Genomic DNA, 18104 nt, shown 5'->3' on the forward strand with positions numbered 1-18104 from the left:
CCAGCTCCTGCTCTCTCTCTCTTTCTCCCTTGCTCTAAAATAAATAAATAGATAAAATCCTTAAAGAAAAAAGAATGAACTCTTTCTTGGTAATCAGATAGCACGTAGGTACAGGTAACTTTAGATTTTCAGGGGGCGGGGCACTGCGGCTAGGAGGTGGGGGTTGCCTTCTTATGTGCGGGCAGCGTTTAATGAAAGCAGGCTGGTTCCATGGAAGGCCAACCTGAAGCTCTGCCAAAATGGGCTGGTTACCCTTGGGAAGTCGCCTCAGCTCTCCTGGCCTCAGTTTCCTTTCCTGTTTAAAAGGACGTGGTAAGCGTGTCGGGATAGGACATTTTCTTCCATCTTCAGAGTTGGAAGATTCATTCCACTGTGTCTGAGATTTCTTTTCCTGAGCCCTTGAATTACTTCCCATAAAACTTGAGCAAAATGTAACTGTTTAATGATAAGCTGAAAAACTACGTTTATAGCGTCTCTTTAGTAAGAGATGCCCAGGTTTGGGGGCACGTGGCTGACTCAGTCTGTAGAACGTGTGACTCTTGATGGGGAGGTTGTTGAGTTTGAACCCCACGTTGAAACCCACGTTGGGGGTAGGGATTGTAAATAAACTTAAAAAGAAAAAGAGGGCCTCCCGGGTGGCTCAGTTGTTAAGCGTCTGCCTTCAGCTCAGGTATGATCCCAGGGTCTTGGGATCGAGCCCCGCATTGGGCTCCCTGCTCAGCAGGGAGCCTGCTTCCCCCTCTCCCACTCCCCCTGCTTGGGGTTCCCTCTCTCACTGTGTATCTTTCTGTCAAATAAATAAATAAAATCTTGAAAAAAAGAGATAATCGTATTTTATTTATACATGGATATATTCACACATACTTTTGTGTATATGTGATTTTATTATACTAACTTTTATCATTTATTATGCTAACTTATATTACATTAATGTATTCTTTGGTGGGTGTTGATCTTACACTGTTTCGTTGTTATAGTTCATAGAAGGAAAACCTGAAAATACTGAGAGTTAAGCAAAAAGATAGGGCAACGGGCCCTAGGGAGTTCTACATTTTGCCAGCTGGCTCACTTTGGGGACAGTTTCCACATAGTGCTCTGTTTTAATACGGTGCGTCATCTGTGGAGGGACTGATTTCTTCATTGTGTGCTCAGCGGGAGCTCAGAACTGTCTAGAGATTCTCTGAAATCTGAAAAAATATTCGAAAAAATACTCTTAATACTTTGCTGGGAGCTTGGCGGGTTTGGTTTTGGTGGCTAGCACAGTCTCTCTGCCCTCGGGGTTACATGTTTCTGTCTTTCCTTGCCGTCCGTGCACACTACACTGCGTGGGGTTGGATACCATCAGCATATGGCCTGGTGGTGATGGATGAATTGGTTTTGTACCGCTACATAGCTACTCGGCCCTGTCTGCCTTACTCGAGAAGATCCTGTGTTCATAGGACAAGCCATGAAAAAACAGGTGCTGTTTGCAGTCAGTCATCGTCTGTGTCAGGACTGCCAGCCCGGGAGCTATTAGCAGGTCTGATGCTGCGATTGGCATCCCCGACCCCTGGTGTCAGGTTTTCAAGTTTGTCAAGACAGCTTTATTATTCCCAGTGATAGACTTTGTCATAAGAATATATTATAAATTGAGCTTATAAAATCAATGAAATACTGCTTTGCTCCGCCCAGGGGATGTATTTGGAAGAAGAATTCTGCTGTTGAGAATGTTTGGAAACCACCAAGACAGTGAAAAGGGCACGGATCTTATAGGCATACAGTTCTAGATTTGAGCCCATCTGCCATTGCTTGCTAACTAGATGGCCAAGGGCAAAGTAATTTGCTTCCCTAAGCCTTAGTGATGCCATCTGTAAAGTGGGCCTGCTCTCTAGCAGGCGGGCTGGTTTGAAGACGAGAGAGAAATGTGCAAATGGGCTTCGCCCAGTGCCTGACTCGTAACAGAAAGTTGGGCATATGATAACCATTATAAAGCTTTTCATGCTGGGACCATATTTCATGCGTGGTCATTATGAGCTAGCTTTTGACATGAGGGAAAGACATATGTCTCATTTTATTTGCATTCATTTGCATATTTGCTTATCTAATAACATAGCACCCGTCTATCCTGGTGAATGCATTTCCCTCTAATTTAGAGATGTTTTAGCAGACTGGAGTGGCACGTTCTTTCTGATGCATCTTTGCAGCAAATTAATTTCCTTTTCTTTCATTTGGAAAGTGTGTGGAGCCATAACAGAATCATTTATTGTACTTTGGTTTTTTTCTAGTAGGGGAAAAAAAAAAAATCAAACAGCCGACGGGGAGCTGCTTTTCCGCCTTGGGCCTCCAAAGTGCTGCTTTATTTTTATGTACAAGCTCTTTGTGGGTGGACTGCAGAAATCCCTGCTCTCAGAAATGTTTCTGAGCCCTCTGGGAAACTGAACAGGGGGAAAAGAGCTAATTAAAAAAGCTGCCATCCGCCTCCTCTAATTAACTTGCTCTCTGCTCCTGGGAGAGAGCGCGGAAATGTGAACACAACGCAGGCATCACCGGAAGTGAGGGCCATTCTCGTGGTCCACGGTCCCCCGTGGTGTTTTGATGCAGAAACGGTTCATGGTCAACAGGCAAGGAGCCACAAAGGGGCTTGATGGGCCGTCTCCCTCCCAACAGGGCAGTGGTGAATGGCGTTCCCTTCCGAGCAGGTGCACGGGCCGGGCAGCTGCAGCCTGGGAGACCTCATTGGAATTCAGCAGCTCGGACCCAAGAGCATCCGGCTCTCCCTGTCGCTTGCTCATGCTGAGGGAAAGAGTAGGGGTCCTTTGTGCTCTAAGGCTGTGCATCGCCAGGGCCCAGGGCTACAGAAGCGACAGGAGGAGCACGCAGCCTCTCACTCCGTGTCCCGGCTGCACGCTGGGGAAGCCTGCTGTGTCCGTGGCCGGCAGTGCAGAAAACTCCTTGCTGACATCTTGGACAGATTTAGATCCCAGAGATACAGGGGACAGAGGCTATCCTTTGGCAGAGATGGCTTTTGCCTCCTGGCGGATGTGGCCCCTGGTGGAGTGGGCCCAGTGGATGTGGACAGCAGTGACCAGCAGTGGAGAAGCCAGTCTGATGGCCCTTCAAGGAAGCTCTGGAAAGAGGCAAGTTGGCTCCGTGTGTCTTGTCAGTGTTGCCCCTGACGCAAGCCATGCTGGGGGCAGGGTGACAGCCGGGGCCCGCCAGGGTGATCCAAACTCTTGGTTCTCTTTGCTACTCCATTGTGTAACTTCCTTGTGTTTTTCATGCCAGTGAAGGGACCTTGCAAAACTCAGGTACCTTGATCTATTGTTTTCCTTCACTTTCCCTGGACAAAAGCTAAGGCCTTTGATATTAACGTGTGTTTGTAAAAAGTCAGCTTTTGTGGCTGTCCTGTGTGTGGTGGTTGAGTCTTTCCTCATGAAATTTGATAGTGTGCAAGTTTCAGCTCCCCGGAGCCCATCAAAAGCTTCTTGGGTGTTTCTGTTCATCTCTTTGGGCCGTGGGAGGGTTTTGCGGTGGGTTGTAGGAGCCAGGATCCTTGAGGCACTGGTAAAACGAGTCACTAACAAGTCGTAAAAACATCAGTGTGTACATTTTTCTGAAGGAGAACTCCCCAAATGGCTGTTTTTCCTGTGCTGGCTGACGGTGGAGGGACTGGCCGGCTTCCTGCTTCTCTCTCCCGGCTGGCACACAGTCTATAGAAGAGGCTGCCCCGTGCGGAGGTCACGAGTGCTTTGACCTTGTGGGAGCTCAGCAGCGAGAGCGTTCCGTGCTCCGCACTCTCCTGGCTCGTCCACCTCTGATTACGCGTCCTCACCCAGATTTGCCAGTTGGGTCACACGTGCTAGCCGCGGCCCTGAGTATCCGCTCTCTTGCTAATGACCTTGCTTGTTGCAAATGAGCGAGTGGCATCTTAGTCTCTGTATGATGGCTTGAGTAGGGACTCAGCCCAGGGGATGCCCCGCTGGCAGCCTTGAGTGGGGTTGGTCCAGGATCGCGCCCCGCTGGGCATTTGAGCAAGGGAGGAGCTGCCCCGTGGCCTGGGGACGCAGGCCTGGCTCCATGATTTGGGGAAGTTTCATTCTTTCTGGCTTAAAATTGAACCCCCTGTAGAAGCAGAGTGCTGGAGAAGGGCTGTCCACTCTGGGTTTTCCAGAGCCCAGGACACGGCTTTCGTTGGTTGAGGAGCCTCCCCCTTGTTTCTGGGTGGGGTGGGTGTCCTGTGGGTGAAATTTTGGTCCAGTTCTCTGGATGAAGAGTTTTCTTTGAGATCAGACCTTTGGGTAGAGTGGCAGTGGTTGTTACTGTATCACGGAGATCAGCAGGCTGTGTTTGTGGCTTGGTCCGGCACATCCTCCAGAGATCTGGCTTGCCAGCTTTCTTTCATTCATTCATTCATTCAACAGATGTGTATTCACTGCCTCCTGGCTTAGGCTCAGAGGTGCTGTAATAAGTAAGGCCTGCTGCCCTCATGGCCTTGAAGCTCAGGAGATGAGAATGATAATTAACACAATTAGGAGGTGACTAAATCTACATAAGTTCCGAGAAGCTCCGGGAAGGGCGGCAGGAGAGAATGATGGGTGTGGAAAGGCCGAACGCGATTTGCTTTCACGGAGTGGGGACCCTATGATGTGTTGGAACCATGGCAAAGAAATGTGTTTCTGCAACTGTCTTTTGACCGACTGGGTGCCAGAGTTGATCAAAAGATTCCCCTGTTTGTTTTTGTCCCTGAGGCCAGAAATACGTATTTCTCATAGGGCTAAGTTCAAAGCATATGTCATTTGGGAACAAAGCGGGTGATAATGAGATTCAGTCTTGGGAATCATGCTGGGAAATGACTTTCCTCACATCTGTCCTCAAATAGCTTCATCGGGCAACCAGCCCGGTTTTAGGGGTCCCAGGCAGGGATCCAAGGGCCACATGGCCTCAGCAGCAGGGGCCCCTGGCCCCTCAGAGCCGACTTGGCCCAGACGCCTGCCTAACCCAGTTTCTCTCCTTCTCTCTCCATCAGGAGTTCTGACTCTGAAGAAGCATTTGAGACCCCCGAGTCGACGACTCCTGTCAAAGCTCCACCAGCCCCTCCCCCGCCACCCCCCGAAGTCACTCCAGAACCTGAGGTCAGCGCGCAGCCCCCCCTGGAAGAACCAGGTAACCAAGGTCAGGTGCTCCCCTCGGGGAAGCCTGGGAGCAGCCCTGGGCTAGGGCAGCTGGAGGGGGGCCCCCTCCCTGCTCGGAGCTCGTTTTGTGAGTGAAAACTAAGAGTGAGCAGATACCGCGGATTATTCTGTCTGCTTTGAAGGTGTTTGGGGGGGACCTGTGGGAAACGCCTTCTTTAGCTCTGGGTACCGTTTACTTGGCATCCAGAATGGGGCTTAAGGGGACAGGGGGTCTGGGAGGTTTTTATTTGCGATTCTATCTTGGATTCAAATATGTGGCCCTTGGCTCCCATCAGAACACTGGTGCTTGACAGCCCACATGAATCTGCATTTTTATGAAAGACCATAGCCCCCCTGGGCTTGGGAATGGAGATACGTAGTAAATGGGAAAGAAGAGAAAGCCATAGATAGCCAAACCCATGCATGAATGGTTCATTTATTCCTCGTTAACCTCAAGTTACCTGATTTCGTATCACTTTCCTGCCTCCTTTCTCCCCTAGTGAGACTTAAAATGTGGATCTTTCCATACCTTTCAGTTGTGGTTGCTGGAGGTGCCAGGGGATGGGACAGATCTCGTTCCCCAGCCCCCGACCCGGCCAGGGTTTTGTGCCTGTATCCTCCAGCTACACCTCCAGTGTGCAAGTTTAACACGAGACCTGGAAGGAGACGGGGACGGCCCGAACTGGCCCAGCAGACTGGTCAGCGAGCCAGGCGGTACCATTCTTAGACCTGGACCACCTTCCTGCATTGGGCTGTGTGTTCTAGTGGACCCCACTCTGGCTTTCCTCCAGCCACGGTCTTCTCTCTGTGGTGAGGCTGTAGGGCCCATCTCCTCCTAAACCACCTTCTGGGCACTCTGGACACCCTTTCTCATGGCCCGTCTTCCCAGGGCTGACTGTGCCCATGTTTATACCTCTCAGCCAAGGAGGAACCGAGGTGGGGTGTCCACACACCTGTGCTCAAGGCCACCCCAGGTAAGGGATGGAGCTGGGGTAGGAGGAGGAGGAACAAGTGTAGGGCTGGGCCTCCATTCATACTCTTGCCCTGGCCAGAAGCCTGGTGAACTATAAAGTCAAATGATATTTTGACCTCGATGTTGGTTTTACAAAGAAATGGGCAGAATTCTTTCTGCCTATCTTAGGTTCAGATAGGCTGTTACTTTAGAAAGGGTAGACACTTGGAAGCTGATTCCTTTTTTTTTTTTTTTTTAGATGCTCTTCATTTATTTTCAGAGAGACACAGCGAGAGAAGGAACATAAGCGGGGGGATTGGGAGAGGGAGAAGTAGGCTTCCTGCCGAGCAGGGAGCCTGATGTGGGACTCTATCCCAGGACCCTGGGATCATGACCTGAGCTGAAGGGTGATGCTTAACAACTAAGCCACCCAGGCGCCCTTCCTAACCAGATAGGCTCCCCAATCCTGAGGGAAAGGGTTAGGACCATTTGGGGGGGAGGGCAGGTGTCTTTGCTGGTGTCTGACAAATGCTGTTTTTATAGTCTTCCGTCTCTGATAGCTCAGCTAGTAGTATCTGATTCTGCATGGCTAGTCTAGGGGCTGGGCCCTGAGAGAGGAATTGTTGCAATTTATTTGATTTTAAGGTAGAGGAGGAACCAGAAGGTCTGCTGAGAGGGTTTTAACATTCCCATTTTTTCTTTCATATTATGAAGCATATAACAATTCATTTTTTATAATACTATTAAAAAATCACCCTTAGGTTTAATGGAAAGGGAATGACAAATAGATCGTCATCCCTAGATCAAACACGTGATTGGAAATCAACCATCCTTTTTTTTGTGGGTACAAGTTTATGGCCACAGATACATGAGCTACTCTGGGAAAGAACTGAGAAGAAAATGATGGTGCATCACAGCGTACGGCCCATTCTCCTGCACCAAGGAGTGAACAGGGAAGGGCCATTGTGTGAGTCCATGTGCCACTTCTGGGATTTCCAGCCACATAACCTGACAGAGTCTGGGGATGGTTTGCTGCTTCTGTTCTTGTCTGTGGCCTGTCCTTGTTCCTTCTGCCTGACTTGCGTTTCAACAAAGCAAAGAGCCGTTTCCACTCTTAAAAATAAACAGACACGCAGCTCCCGCCTCTTTCTTAGAGGGCAACTTCAGAACGAAATGAGCATTGCAGGGGATTAGGAGGAAACCCCCACCTGGAAGGGGTTGGGGCTGGTAATCGCCACGAGTCACAGCCCCACAGAACCTTGATTGCGTCAGTGGGAGTCTTTGAACCGGGACTTTGTGCTTCTCCTTCTCGGAAAACTCCACTGAAGCTAAATATCCGTGGCTTCCACAATCAGGACTCTTACTGTTGGGACCAGGACCGTGACCGTGACGGCTCAAAGTCTCCCCCGCCCCGCCCCGGGCTTGGGCTGTGCAAAGAGCCATCTGACTCGCGGCTTTTGTTAGAAAAGTCTGCTCGTCCATCCTGCAGGCACTATGGGGCACAGCAGAGGCGTGAGCAGGCAGGTGTGCCCGCTTCCAGAGGTGGCTAGAGGGGAAGAAAAGTTCTTTCCAAGACCCGCGGGGAGGAAAGGGCTCGGAGCATATCTGTTGTTTGGTTCTCTTCTGTAAAGCATCTGGGGTATTGCTAAAGGTGCTGAAAGAGAACTAACAGACTAGACCCTTGGCTATGAATAAAGACATGATTTGCTCCCCTGGAAACCCACGTTGTCGGGAACAACCAGCCTCACCTTGGGTCCAGCTAGCACGGCTGTGCCCCATGGGACAGGAGGATGGTGAGGGGGATGCAGGGCGTTCGCCTGTGTCTGCCCTTCGTCTGGGCTGGACTGGGTCAGGACGCAGCTTGTCTGAGCCTGGTTTTGTCTTACCCGTAACGTGAGGAGGGCAGCCTGCCAGCCCTCTGAGGTCCCCCTTCCCTTTCTGACCTTCTCTGGTCCGGGGTTGGCAACGTGCGGCTGCCATCCGGTGGCCGTGTTCCTAGAGCGCAGAACTGGACGACGAGGGACAGAAGGAAGTGTCGCATCACTAAATGGCAGCTCCCTTGGAAGTGTCCCCTGAGGCCAGGCCTGCGCTGGGTTCTTTGGGGTGTCATCTCTGACTCAGCCAAGCGTCCTTCCCCGTGCTTACAGCATCCTGCGTGTCAGATGGCATCTCCTGCTTCCCCAGTCAGATGTGCGGCTTCCAGACCTCGCCCTCCGTCTTGCAGCGCAGGGGGGGGGCTCTGGGGTAGGAACCCGGGCCTCTTGACTCTCTTCCGTTGGGAAACCAGGCTGCTGTGTGCAGGTAGAGTGCGCTGGTGCATGTAAGGACCCTGAGGCAGAGGGTGGACACAGTGGTTGTCGGGGCAAGCAGGTGGTCAGTGACCCCGTGAACCAGGTTTCGTGGCGCAGAGGTGGGCTCTTTCAATGGTGGCCTCCCTCCAGGGCCATTGCTTCCCCCTGGGGTGAAGACGGTTTTCTTAGCCTCGCTGGGACACTGCCTGGGAAAGCCCATGTGGAAGCCTTAGAGGTGACTGGAGACACCATGCCCATTCTAGACCTTTCCTTACTGTTCCATGGGAAGTGTGGGCTTTGCAGAGACCCAGGTTGGGTTCCACATGGTAGTTCGAGGCCCCCGTCTTCAGATTAATTCAGGCTCTTCTGGCCCTGAAATGGGCCTTGTGGAACCACCTGCTAATGACCACACAATGAGACTGGTTCTCGGCCAGGGATCACGGTGCCCCTCAAGGGGACATTTAGCAATTTTTGGAAACATTTTTTTTTTTAAGATTTTATTTATGTATTTCAAAGAGAGAGAGCAAGAACACAAGAAGGGGGAGGGGCAGAGGGCAAGGGAGAAGCAGAGTCCCCACTGGGCAGGGAGCCCAACGTGGGGCCTGATCCTGGAACCCCCAGATCATGACCTGAGCCGAAGGCAGATGCTTAACCAACTGAGCCACCCAGGTGCCCCTAAAACATGGTCGCAGCTGGGGTTGGTGTGCCAGTGGCTTTTTGTGGGTAAGAGGCTGAAAATGCTGCCTGACAGCTTACAGTGAACGGCACAGCACCCCCTCCCCCCTAACAAGTAGCCATCCCGATATGGCCCAGTGCCAAGGCCGAGACACCCTGCAGCAAGACTAGGTTTCCTGGTCCGTGATGAGTTAATTCGGGAATGTCAGTGAAGAGGAAAGGACGGTGGGCAGGTAGCTTTCCTTCTGCGCCAGACGATGAGCAGATGGCAGCCTGTTCCCTGATTCTGGGGAACCACCGACCGTCTGAGGGTCTCAGAAGGCCCGGGGCAGCTTGAGAGAGAGGAGACTGGTGGTTGTGGGCCTCGCTTTAGAAACAGTGGGATGGACTGAGGCTCCTTCTCCCTCCTGCAAGGCCCCCTTGAAAGCCCGTGTTCCCCTGGGTCCTCTGGTCCTTCTCTGTCCTCTGTGTCATGTGTTTGGGCAAGAGGATAGGCTGTTTGAGGGGACCAGGCTCTGGAGGAAGCAGAGAGAGGGAGTTGGTTTTGGAAAGAAGCAGGGAGGAGACTTCTTCTTTTGAGATGGGAAGGAAGTGGGAGTGTTCCCGAGGTGCGGGAGGAGTCGTTTGCTGGCAGAGATGTGAGGCTTTAAGGAAGCGACCCCCGGCTTCCAGGGCATCAGCTACAAGTAGGGCCTGGGGGGCACCGGGGGCAGGAGAGACTGGAACGTTTAGAACCGTGAATGCACCTGCTTCCAGAAGGTGTCTTCGATTCTGGAGGTGTTTACTGAGCCCGCAACAGAAAGTGTGACCAATCCAGGAAGAGCAGAGATGAGTCAGACGCAGTCCTGAACTCAGGAAGCTTGGACTTTCTTGTGTGGTCGTGGCCTGGGCTGGGTTCTCGGTCAGGTGCTCCAAGGGAAATGCCTGCTCGTGAGCAAGTCGGGGCCCGCGCACGAGCACGCCCGCCCGCGCATTTGCAGTCGCGAGCACAGATTGCTCCGAGATGTCCAGCGAGAGGCCCATGCGGGGTTAGCTGAGTGCGTCCCAAGCCATGTCCGTTTGTGGGGATGAGGGCCGGGGCTGCCAGACTCAGCAAACGGAAATAGAGGGTGTCCGGTTACATCTGAATCCCGGATAATCAACAAGGAATTACCAAGACAAATTTCTACGAAAACCCTTTTTCAAGGATCTGAAATTCCAAGTTAACTGAACGCCTGTGTTTTATCTGGTCTCTGTCGCAGCCGGGCACAGGGTGGGTGCCAGGGGCGTAACTCGCATTAGTGAAACACTACTTTGGGAGCGCTGCCCCAGGCCATTACCTGCGCCAACTCGCCAGTCCCTTCTTCTGCAGACCTCTTCCCAGCATTTGTCCTTCTTTGTCCAGTGACGTATTGTTAGTTTCCTGGCCCATCCTCTTCTGGCGTGCTGACTGCCCAGGACAGCTGTGAACCCAGAAATGCATGAAAGGCACCAGCTGGTGCAGGCAGAGCCCAATGGGGCCGAGCCAAGGCCAGGATGGCCAGAACTCCATGGAGCCGTGGGGTCATGAGGTGATGGAGCAGCCTCTGTGGCCGGCAGTGGTCGTGGGCGTGGGCAGGCTGGGAGGAAGAGCAGCAGAGAGGAGAGGGACTAGACCGGAGGAGAGGCCAGGAAGGGGAGCATGGCAGGCAGGCCTAGAGGGAGAGATTACAAGGGATGCCTGGTATAGGGACAGGTGGCAGGCAAGGCGTGTTACAGTGGCCTGAGGCCTCCACAGAAAGTCTGCCTGTTGCTCCTCACAACAAGCTCCGAGTAGTCAAGAACAGGCTTGACGGTAGTAATGGCTGTCTTTCTCTCCCTTGCTTTAGTCACACTGGCCTCTGTTATTTCTTTAACATGCCAGGTGAGCTTCTACCCCAGGACCTTTGCACTTTCTGCTCTGGTACCTATGATGCTTCCCCGTTCCCAGGGCAGGGTGGGGAGGGGGCAGATATCCTCCTGGTTCATGTCTTTACCTTGTTTCTGATCTTTGCTTATGTTTTTCCTCCTTGGAGGGCTTTGCCAACAACTTTATTTTAAAATTGCAATGCCCCTACTCTGTCTTTATTTTTCTCTGTAGTGCCTATCACCATCTGGTCGTCTATACATCTTACTTATTTGTTTCTAAACTGTCCTCTTCCTGAAGGATGTAATTTCCAGGAGGGTGAGATTTGGTCTGTTTTGTTCATTGTTGAGTCCGCAACTCCCACAGTGGTGCCTGGTCCTGACTGGGAATTTGGTAAAGGTTTTTTCTGAATGACTGAATGATTTGAGCTCTTCCCTACACAGCCCTCATCACTCCCATTTTACAGATGAGAGACCGGAGGGTAAGGCTACCCTCCTGGAGGGTAGTGATGGGTGAGAGCAGGCTTTGTACCCCAGCACTGTGCCCCCCCAGTGGGGGCCCAGGGGAAGGGGCTGGGCCTCTGCTCAGAGGGTAGCAGTCTGGCCGAAATGCTCCGGTGTCCTGTGTCCTTCAGTGACTCCTCTGCCTCCTCTTCCTCAGGCTGCGGTTCCGAGCCGGCCTCTGTCCCCGATGGCCCACGCAGCAGCTCGGTGGAAGGGAGCCCCTTCCGCCCCCCGTCACACTCCTTCTCTGCCGTCTTTGATGAAGACAAGCCTATAGCCAGCAGCGGGACTTACAACTTAGACTTTGACAGCATCGAGCTGGTGGACGACTTCCAGACCTTGGAGCCCCGCTGCTCAGACTCTAAGAGTCAGGAATGCAAAGTGAACACGCGGAGGAAATCCACCGATTCTGTGCCCGTCTCCAAGTCCACGCTGTCCCGCTCTCTTAGCCTGCAAGCCAGTGACTTTGATGGTGCTTCTTGCTCAGGCAACCCCGAGGCCGTGGCCCTGGCCCCAGATGCATATAGCACAGGTTCAAGCAGTGCTTCCAGCACCCTTAAGCGAACTAAAAAGCCAAGGCCGCCTTCCTTAAAAAAGAAGCAGACCACAAAGAAACCCACCGAAACCCCCCCAGTAAAAGAGACACAACAGGAGCCAGTGGAGGAGAATACTGTCCCCAGTGAGGAGAATCAAGCACTAGAGACAAAACCAGAATTGGCCAAGACGGAGGGTTCTGTCCCAGCCCTCTTGGAGGAGACGCCCCTGGAACCCACTGCTGTGCCCAAGGCTGCCTGCCCTCTGGACCCCGAGGGTGCCGAAGGGGCCATCCCCCCATCTTCTGGAAGTGGCAGAGTGCAGAACTCCCCTCCGGTTGGAAGGAAAACGTTGCCCCTTGCCACGGCTCCAGAGGCAGTGGAGGTGACCCCATCCGATAGTGGGGAGCAGGAGGACTCCCCAGTCAAAGGGCTCTCGGTGAGGCTGGAGTTTGACTATTCTGAGGACAAGGGTAGTTGGGATACCCAACAGGAAAACCCTCCTCCTACCAAAAAGCTAGGCAAAAAGCCGGTTGCCAAAATGCCCCTAAGGAGGCCAAAGATGAAAAAAACACCCGAGAAACTGGACAACACTCCTGCCTCGCCGACCAGATCCCCCGATGAACCCAACGACATCCCTATCGCCAAAGGTACCTACACCTTTGATATTGACAAGTGGGATGACCCCAATTTTAACCCTTTTTCTTCCACCTCAAAAATGCAAGAATCTCCCACACTGCCCCAGCAGTCCTACAACTTTGACCCAGACGCCTGTGATGAATCCATTGACCCTTTTAAGACGTCCTCTAAGACCCCCAGCTCGCCTTCTAAATCCCCAGCCTCCTTTGAGATCCCGGCCAGTGCCATCGAAGCCAATGGAGCGGACGGGGATGGGCTGAACAAGCCCGCCAAGAAGAAGAAGACCCCCCTAAAGACGTAAGTTCAGGGGTGCGAGGTGGTAAGACCAGAGGCGGGCCTGTGCTTTGGCTGTGATCCTGGGTCGTGTGTCTGGATGAATGTGGCTGCCCTGACCCTTCCCTCCGTCTGTCTGCCGTAAGGCCGCTAGGTTTGCAGCACTGTCCCTGTTTCAACTTCCTGTCTGCACCCACAGTGGTGGCATTTCCCCGCCACATACCCCTTTGGGTCTAGAGTCCTTGATCCTTTGTCGTCTTATGACAGTGGTTTAAAGCATTATTTTTAGCTGCAGACCTGACATTTGATTCCAGGGGAGTGTGGAAGGGCCCATAAAGAAGGGACTGTCCAGTAGAGACTTGGTCAACCTTCCGTTGGTGACTTAGCTTTTCCCTGGTTAGCATGGGAATTGCTTTCGGGGTGGCCTACAAGCTAGGGAGAGCTATCTTGAAAATATTGTTAGAATCTGTAGGATTTGCATCTGCCCTTTAATGGTCCCGAAGCGAGAGATCTGGCCTGGACCCCTGCCTGCCCTGCAGCCAGCCCGTGTGAAGTACCTCGTTTGTGCTCATTCGTGTTTCTGGCCATCTTTTGCACACAAGACTCCAAGGCTCTGGGAGGTCCAGAAGAGATCAATGAGAAAACAGTCCCTGGGTGGCCCTTCCTAATCAGTCCTGCTGTCCATACCCCTGCCAAGTAGGGTACCCTTCAGGACTCCATGTCAGTGCCTCTGGCGTCCAGACCCAGACCCAGCTGTCACCTGGATGGCTGCGGGTCCCTGCTCAGGATGTGGGTCCCAGTGTGATGGGATTGGTGCTTAGAGCCTTTCTCCTGCCCTCCCGGGAAGTATGGTCAGTAGTTGAACAAGGCCCAGAGACCAGGCTTCTGCCTCCAACTCGGCAGACAAGAGTACAGCCGCTGGCCTCTCTGACTGTGCCTGGTACGGACTGAGATAAGGTGACCTTTTTACTCCCATTCGGGGCTTCCTGAGAGGAGGTTCTCTAAGCAGGCATTGGCCGTGGATCCCAAGACTCTTCTGAGATCAGCTTCCCAGCCAGGCCCTTCCTAGACACTCCGTCAAAGCAGTGTTGGAAGCTTTTTTCAATGCCTCGAACAGAAGTCTGAAATGCCCAGACTACAAAGCTGTGATCTCTCCTTGTTGGACCGAGGGCCAACCTGTAGCCATCACGCATCCCTTCCTTCCCATGGGTAGCCGCGGTACCGTCTGCTCTGCCGTCGGCGCTAACTGACCGGTCAGGGAAGCCAGCCCGTCTCTGTGTCTCACCGCTCGTGCCGAAGGCTTGGAATCCCACATGGGCGAGACAAAGCCCTCCGGGCACTGGCACCTACAGGGTGATTGGGAGCAGGAGAGGAAGGTGCTCTGCCACAGCCCCTCTCCAGAAAGCAGGGACGGTGGCCATGCTTGCCACAGGGATGGCTTCTGTATCCCAACCCACTGACAGCCGGCCGCCTGCAGATTTATCTTTTTTGTCAGTTCCTTCTGTCTGTCTCTCTTTTCTTGTCTTCTTGTCTTAGGATGGTTGAAGATGTGATGTCTGTGTGTTCTCTGTTGTAAGTAAATTGAATGGAATCTGCCTCTCACCCTACCTGTGCTTTTCTGCTTTCTGTTTTTCTGCTTTCTGTTTCTCCATTTCCTCGCCATGGCTGCCGCTTACATGGTTCCGTGTCGGGCCTGGGGACGGCGGGGGGCGTGGGGCTCCCCAGGAGCAGACTTACGTTCCTGTTTCAGAGCGATTAGCATAAGTGAAACTGCTTGGCTGTGAAAATGTGATTATCCACATCTGTCTGCTTGTCAGGAATGGAACTTTTTTTTTTTCCCCTCTTGCATATTGGATGTCTTCATCTGAAACCCATACATTTTTTTTTTTTTAAGCTTTCATTCCATTCTCTCATTTCCAACTGGACTAGGGAGCGATTGCTTTCAAAGCTCGGAGGCTTCACGATGACAGAACCACCTGGCCAACCACAGCAGCGGCCCGAGGTCGCTTGTTCATGCTACCATATGAAGTGGAGGTCGTGGGGCTGGTTCGAATTGAGATCCCCTAAAATGCCAGGTGGGCTCGGAGTGGAGCGCACGGCTGTGAGAGCCCTCGCCAGCCTGCTCTGGGCCCGCATCCGTGGCCTCCCAGGATCAGGCCAGGTTTCCATTGGCTTGCCGACTGTGGGCCACCCTGCTGGGTATCAGTGGAGCCCGAGCCAACCCCTCTGTGCCCGTACTGCTTTGCCACCACGGGAGGGTCACTGTGGGCACCTCCAAGGGGCCCTAGGACAGGTACCCACCCCATCTTACAAGGGAAGCTGGCCTGGTCCCAGGCCTCCAGCGGCCCCCAGAATAGGGTCGAGTCTGTCAGGCTTGCTTCTGCCCAAGGGATTTCTTGAGTTTTTTTAGAGCCAGTTAGCAACTCTCCAGTACACAATTAAATGTTTATATGCATGGGTAAATACATGCTCCGGGCTACGGCTGCATGGCGAGCAAGGCAGATGCTGTCAATGCTGTAAGTCACCATTTCTCTACTTTTTCATGACTGGATGCCATTGCTGGAGCGTGCTGTTGAAGGGGACACAGAGAGGGAACTTGAGTCCTGAATTGCCCTGTCCATCCAGTTAATGTTAGAGTAGGGAGAAGGAGTGGGGTCTAAGATTGGGGGACAACCCACACCCCAAAACACTGTTGCTTTGCTGGAGGCAAGACCATACCACAGAGGGGCCTGAGACGGGGGGCCAGGCTGCAGGTGGGGAGGCCTCCGTTCTGCCTGGGAAATGACCCCCCTGCCCGCTCAGGGATTCACTGGAACCGTCTATGCTAAAAATGCTCTCCACCGTGGACCCCTTTGCAAGTCTGATCTGATGTTCCCGTTGCCTTGAGTGACCTGCCCCTGCCCCTAATTATTTACATGAAGGAAAAAGGAAGGGAGGTTAGAGTCCTTAACTGTGGTTCGGAATAGACCGTAGAGAAATCCTCTCGTGCCGGAAGAGCGCCGGAGGTGGCTGGCACGGTGTGGAAGTAGTTGACGGCGCTCGGAGATGGTAAATTGTATGTTGTGTGAACTGCGCTGCAATTTAAAAAAGAATCCTTTCACCCTGGCCCCGCCTCTGGTTAGACTCTCACCCAGAAGTGCCAAGATGCTGGACTCCTTTACTCTCTGAGTTCCAGTGAGCGGGAAGGGACTTTCCCTGAAGACCCAGAACGTTCTTCCTGTTTCTGGCTCTGTCCGTGGTTTGCTGTGTCGACCTGCCAGTCCGTCAGTGGGGTCGCGCTCATCCGTGTCAGCAGTCGAGGTCCCTGCCCCGCACCTCACTTGGTTCAGACGTTCTTGGATGAATCTGGATACATTAACCTCACCAAAATCTGCTTTTTAAAATAAGAACATCTGGCTAATTTTAGCTGCGTGTTCTGGGCCAGCTCTCCAAAATGGCATCTCTTTAAAAGATTTCCAGCTCCAGGATTCTTTCCCTGGGGGGCAGCGATGATCTCGGGTGTCGGGTTGGGATGGATCGTCAGCGTGGCCCTCTCTTAGCCGGTGTGCGGCGGCGGAGGCCGGAGGGCGTGGCTTCGGTCCGCGCTGTGTAGCTCTGGACTGTTCTGTACCCCTGTTTGCTGTGTTCACATTCTCCGTTTTATTTCCAGTGACACATTTAGGGTGAAAAGATCGCCAAAACGGTCTCCTCTCTCTGATCCACCTTCTCAGGTACGATATCCCTTTGATTTGCATGATTTTACCCCTTACCTGGGCAGCGAACGCCCATGCGTTTTGATTCCCTGTTGGTCAACAGAGCTTTCTTTTCTGCTCATCACGGGCCCGTTTCCAGCATCCTCTTTGCCTGGGGGCTCCCTTGCCGTTTGCAAGACATCATTTTGATCCCTGCCCTTTGGGTCTGATGAGAGCGTGTCTCAAGAGTAGAGAAACAGGTGTTTGGTGGGTTCTGGAGGAATCACGCTGACCCATTCTGGTCGGTTCATCTGCGGAGAACACCTGTGAATACCAAATTGAGAAAGTCCTCGGAGATAAATGAAGATCTAGTGAGAAAGGAGTGTCAGGCGCACTGGATTGTGTAGCCAAAACCCAAGCAGGGAGATCGAGGAAATCACGCCCTGAAGAAGTGGGGTTTGGGCCCTTTCCCCTCTAACTAGTTCCTTCATGAGATAGATCTGCACCATGACGGACCGAGAAGGTTGGCCTCCGGCATGTGTGTCGGGCCCTGATCTGAGCTAGGGACGTCCCAGCCAGCAGACCGGAGCAGGTGGCTGCCGAGAAAGGCCCCCAGACCCAGGAGAGGAGCCTGAGTCGGCTCTTAACAATTCTGGGCTCCCCACCAGTGCTCCTCTGCCCGCCCTGTGCAGATCCTCTGGGGACAGGCATGAAGATTGCCAGGTGATGTTGATGCGATCAGTTCACAGGCCCCAAAGCACTGTGTGGACATAACACAGTAGTTGCAGTACATAAAAGTGCTAATAAGTAAATTTCCTTATTTTTTTCAAAGTGAATGAGCAGGAAGTTCTGTGATAACCCAGACACAAACTCCTGATTTTCTTTTTTTAAACCCACGGTTACCCACCCCCCCACTCCACCCCAGTAACAACCCATCAGGAAAGGGAATAAGGGAATTCACAGAGGAAAGAATTTGCGTGCTTGGGACCACTTTGAGCAAAGTCCAAGGACGTGCTGAGGACGTTGATGGGGACTTGTCCTGGCTGGAGGGACCGCAGACCCGGGTGGGAGGGCGCCGCTGGGGACCAGAGACCGTGTGAGAGGAGAGACTGCTTCTCTTTTGCTCCCAGGACTCCACGCCAGCGGCGACACCAGAAACGCCGGTCATCTCCGCGGTGGTCCACGCCACCGATGAGGAGAAACTGGCGGTCACCAACCAGAAGTGGACGTGTGTGACGGTGGATCTGGAGGCTGACAAGCAGGACTACCCACAGCCCTCGGACCTGTCTACCTTCGTCAATGACACCAAATTCAGCTCGCCCACAGAGGGTAAGCCCCTTGGTGGCGGCCGGACCCCCACCCTGCCTTGGAGACCACTTCCCTGCGGAGCACAGGGCCAGGGAAAAAACCTCCAAGCCAGGTCTCCTTGCCATCCAGGCACTCCAAGCTAAGGCTTGAACCCAGCTGTACCCCAACCCCAAGATGCCAGCCGAGGGCCAGTCCGCTCAGAGCCCCCCAGTTCCTGCCCTGAGCTCACTCGAGCTTTGCTTACT

At 53.0% G+C, this 18104-nt stretch overlaps 1 protein-coding gene across 14 annotated transcripts in view; it reads left to right on the forward strand.

Annotated features, from left to right (window-relative positions):
* The window catches only part of TACC2 (transforming acidic coiled-coil containing protein 2), a 202654-nt gene that overhangs the window by 151347 nt on the left and 33203 nt on the right, over positions 1-18104 (forward strand). For 7 of the 14 annotated variants that reach the window (XM_082722662.1, XM_082722669.1, XM_082722673.1 and 4 more), the window contains 4 exons: positions 5006-5151; positions 11593-12904; positions 16530-16590; positions 17682-17880. In XM_082722662.1, the coding sequence (XP_082578788.1) occupies positions 5006-5151; positions 11593-12904; positions 16530-16590; positions 17682-17880 (1718 nt within the window). The remainder of the gene's footprint in view (positions 1-5005; positions 5152-11592; positions 12905-16529; positions 16591-17681; positions 17881-18104) is intronic. The other 7 variants (XM_082722668.1, XM_082722663.1, XM_082722675.1 and 4 more) reach the window with 1 other exon arrangement.

Source organism: Mustela nivalis (genome assembly GCF_964662115.1).
Source record: "Mustela nivalis genome assembly, chromosome: 2".
Taxonomy (NCBI): domain Eukaryota; kingdom Metazoa; phylum Chordata; class Mammalia; order Carnivora; family Mustelidae; genus Mustela; species Mustela nivalis.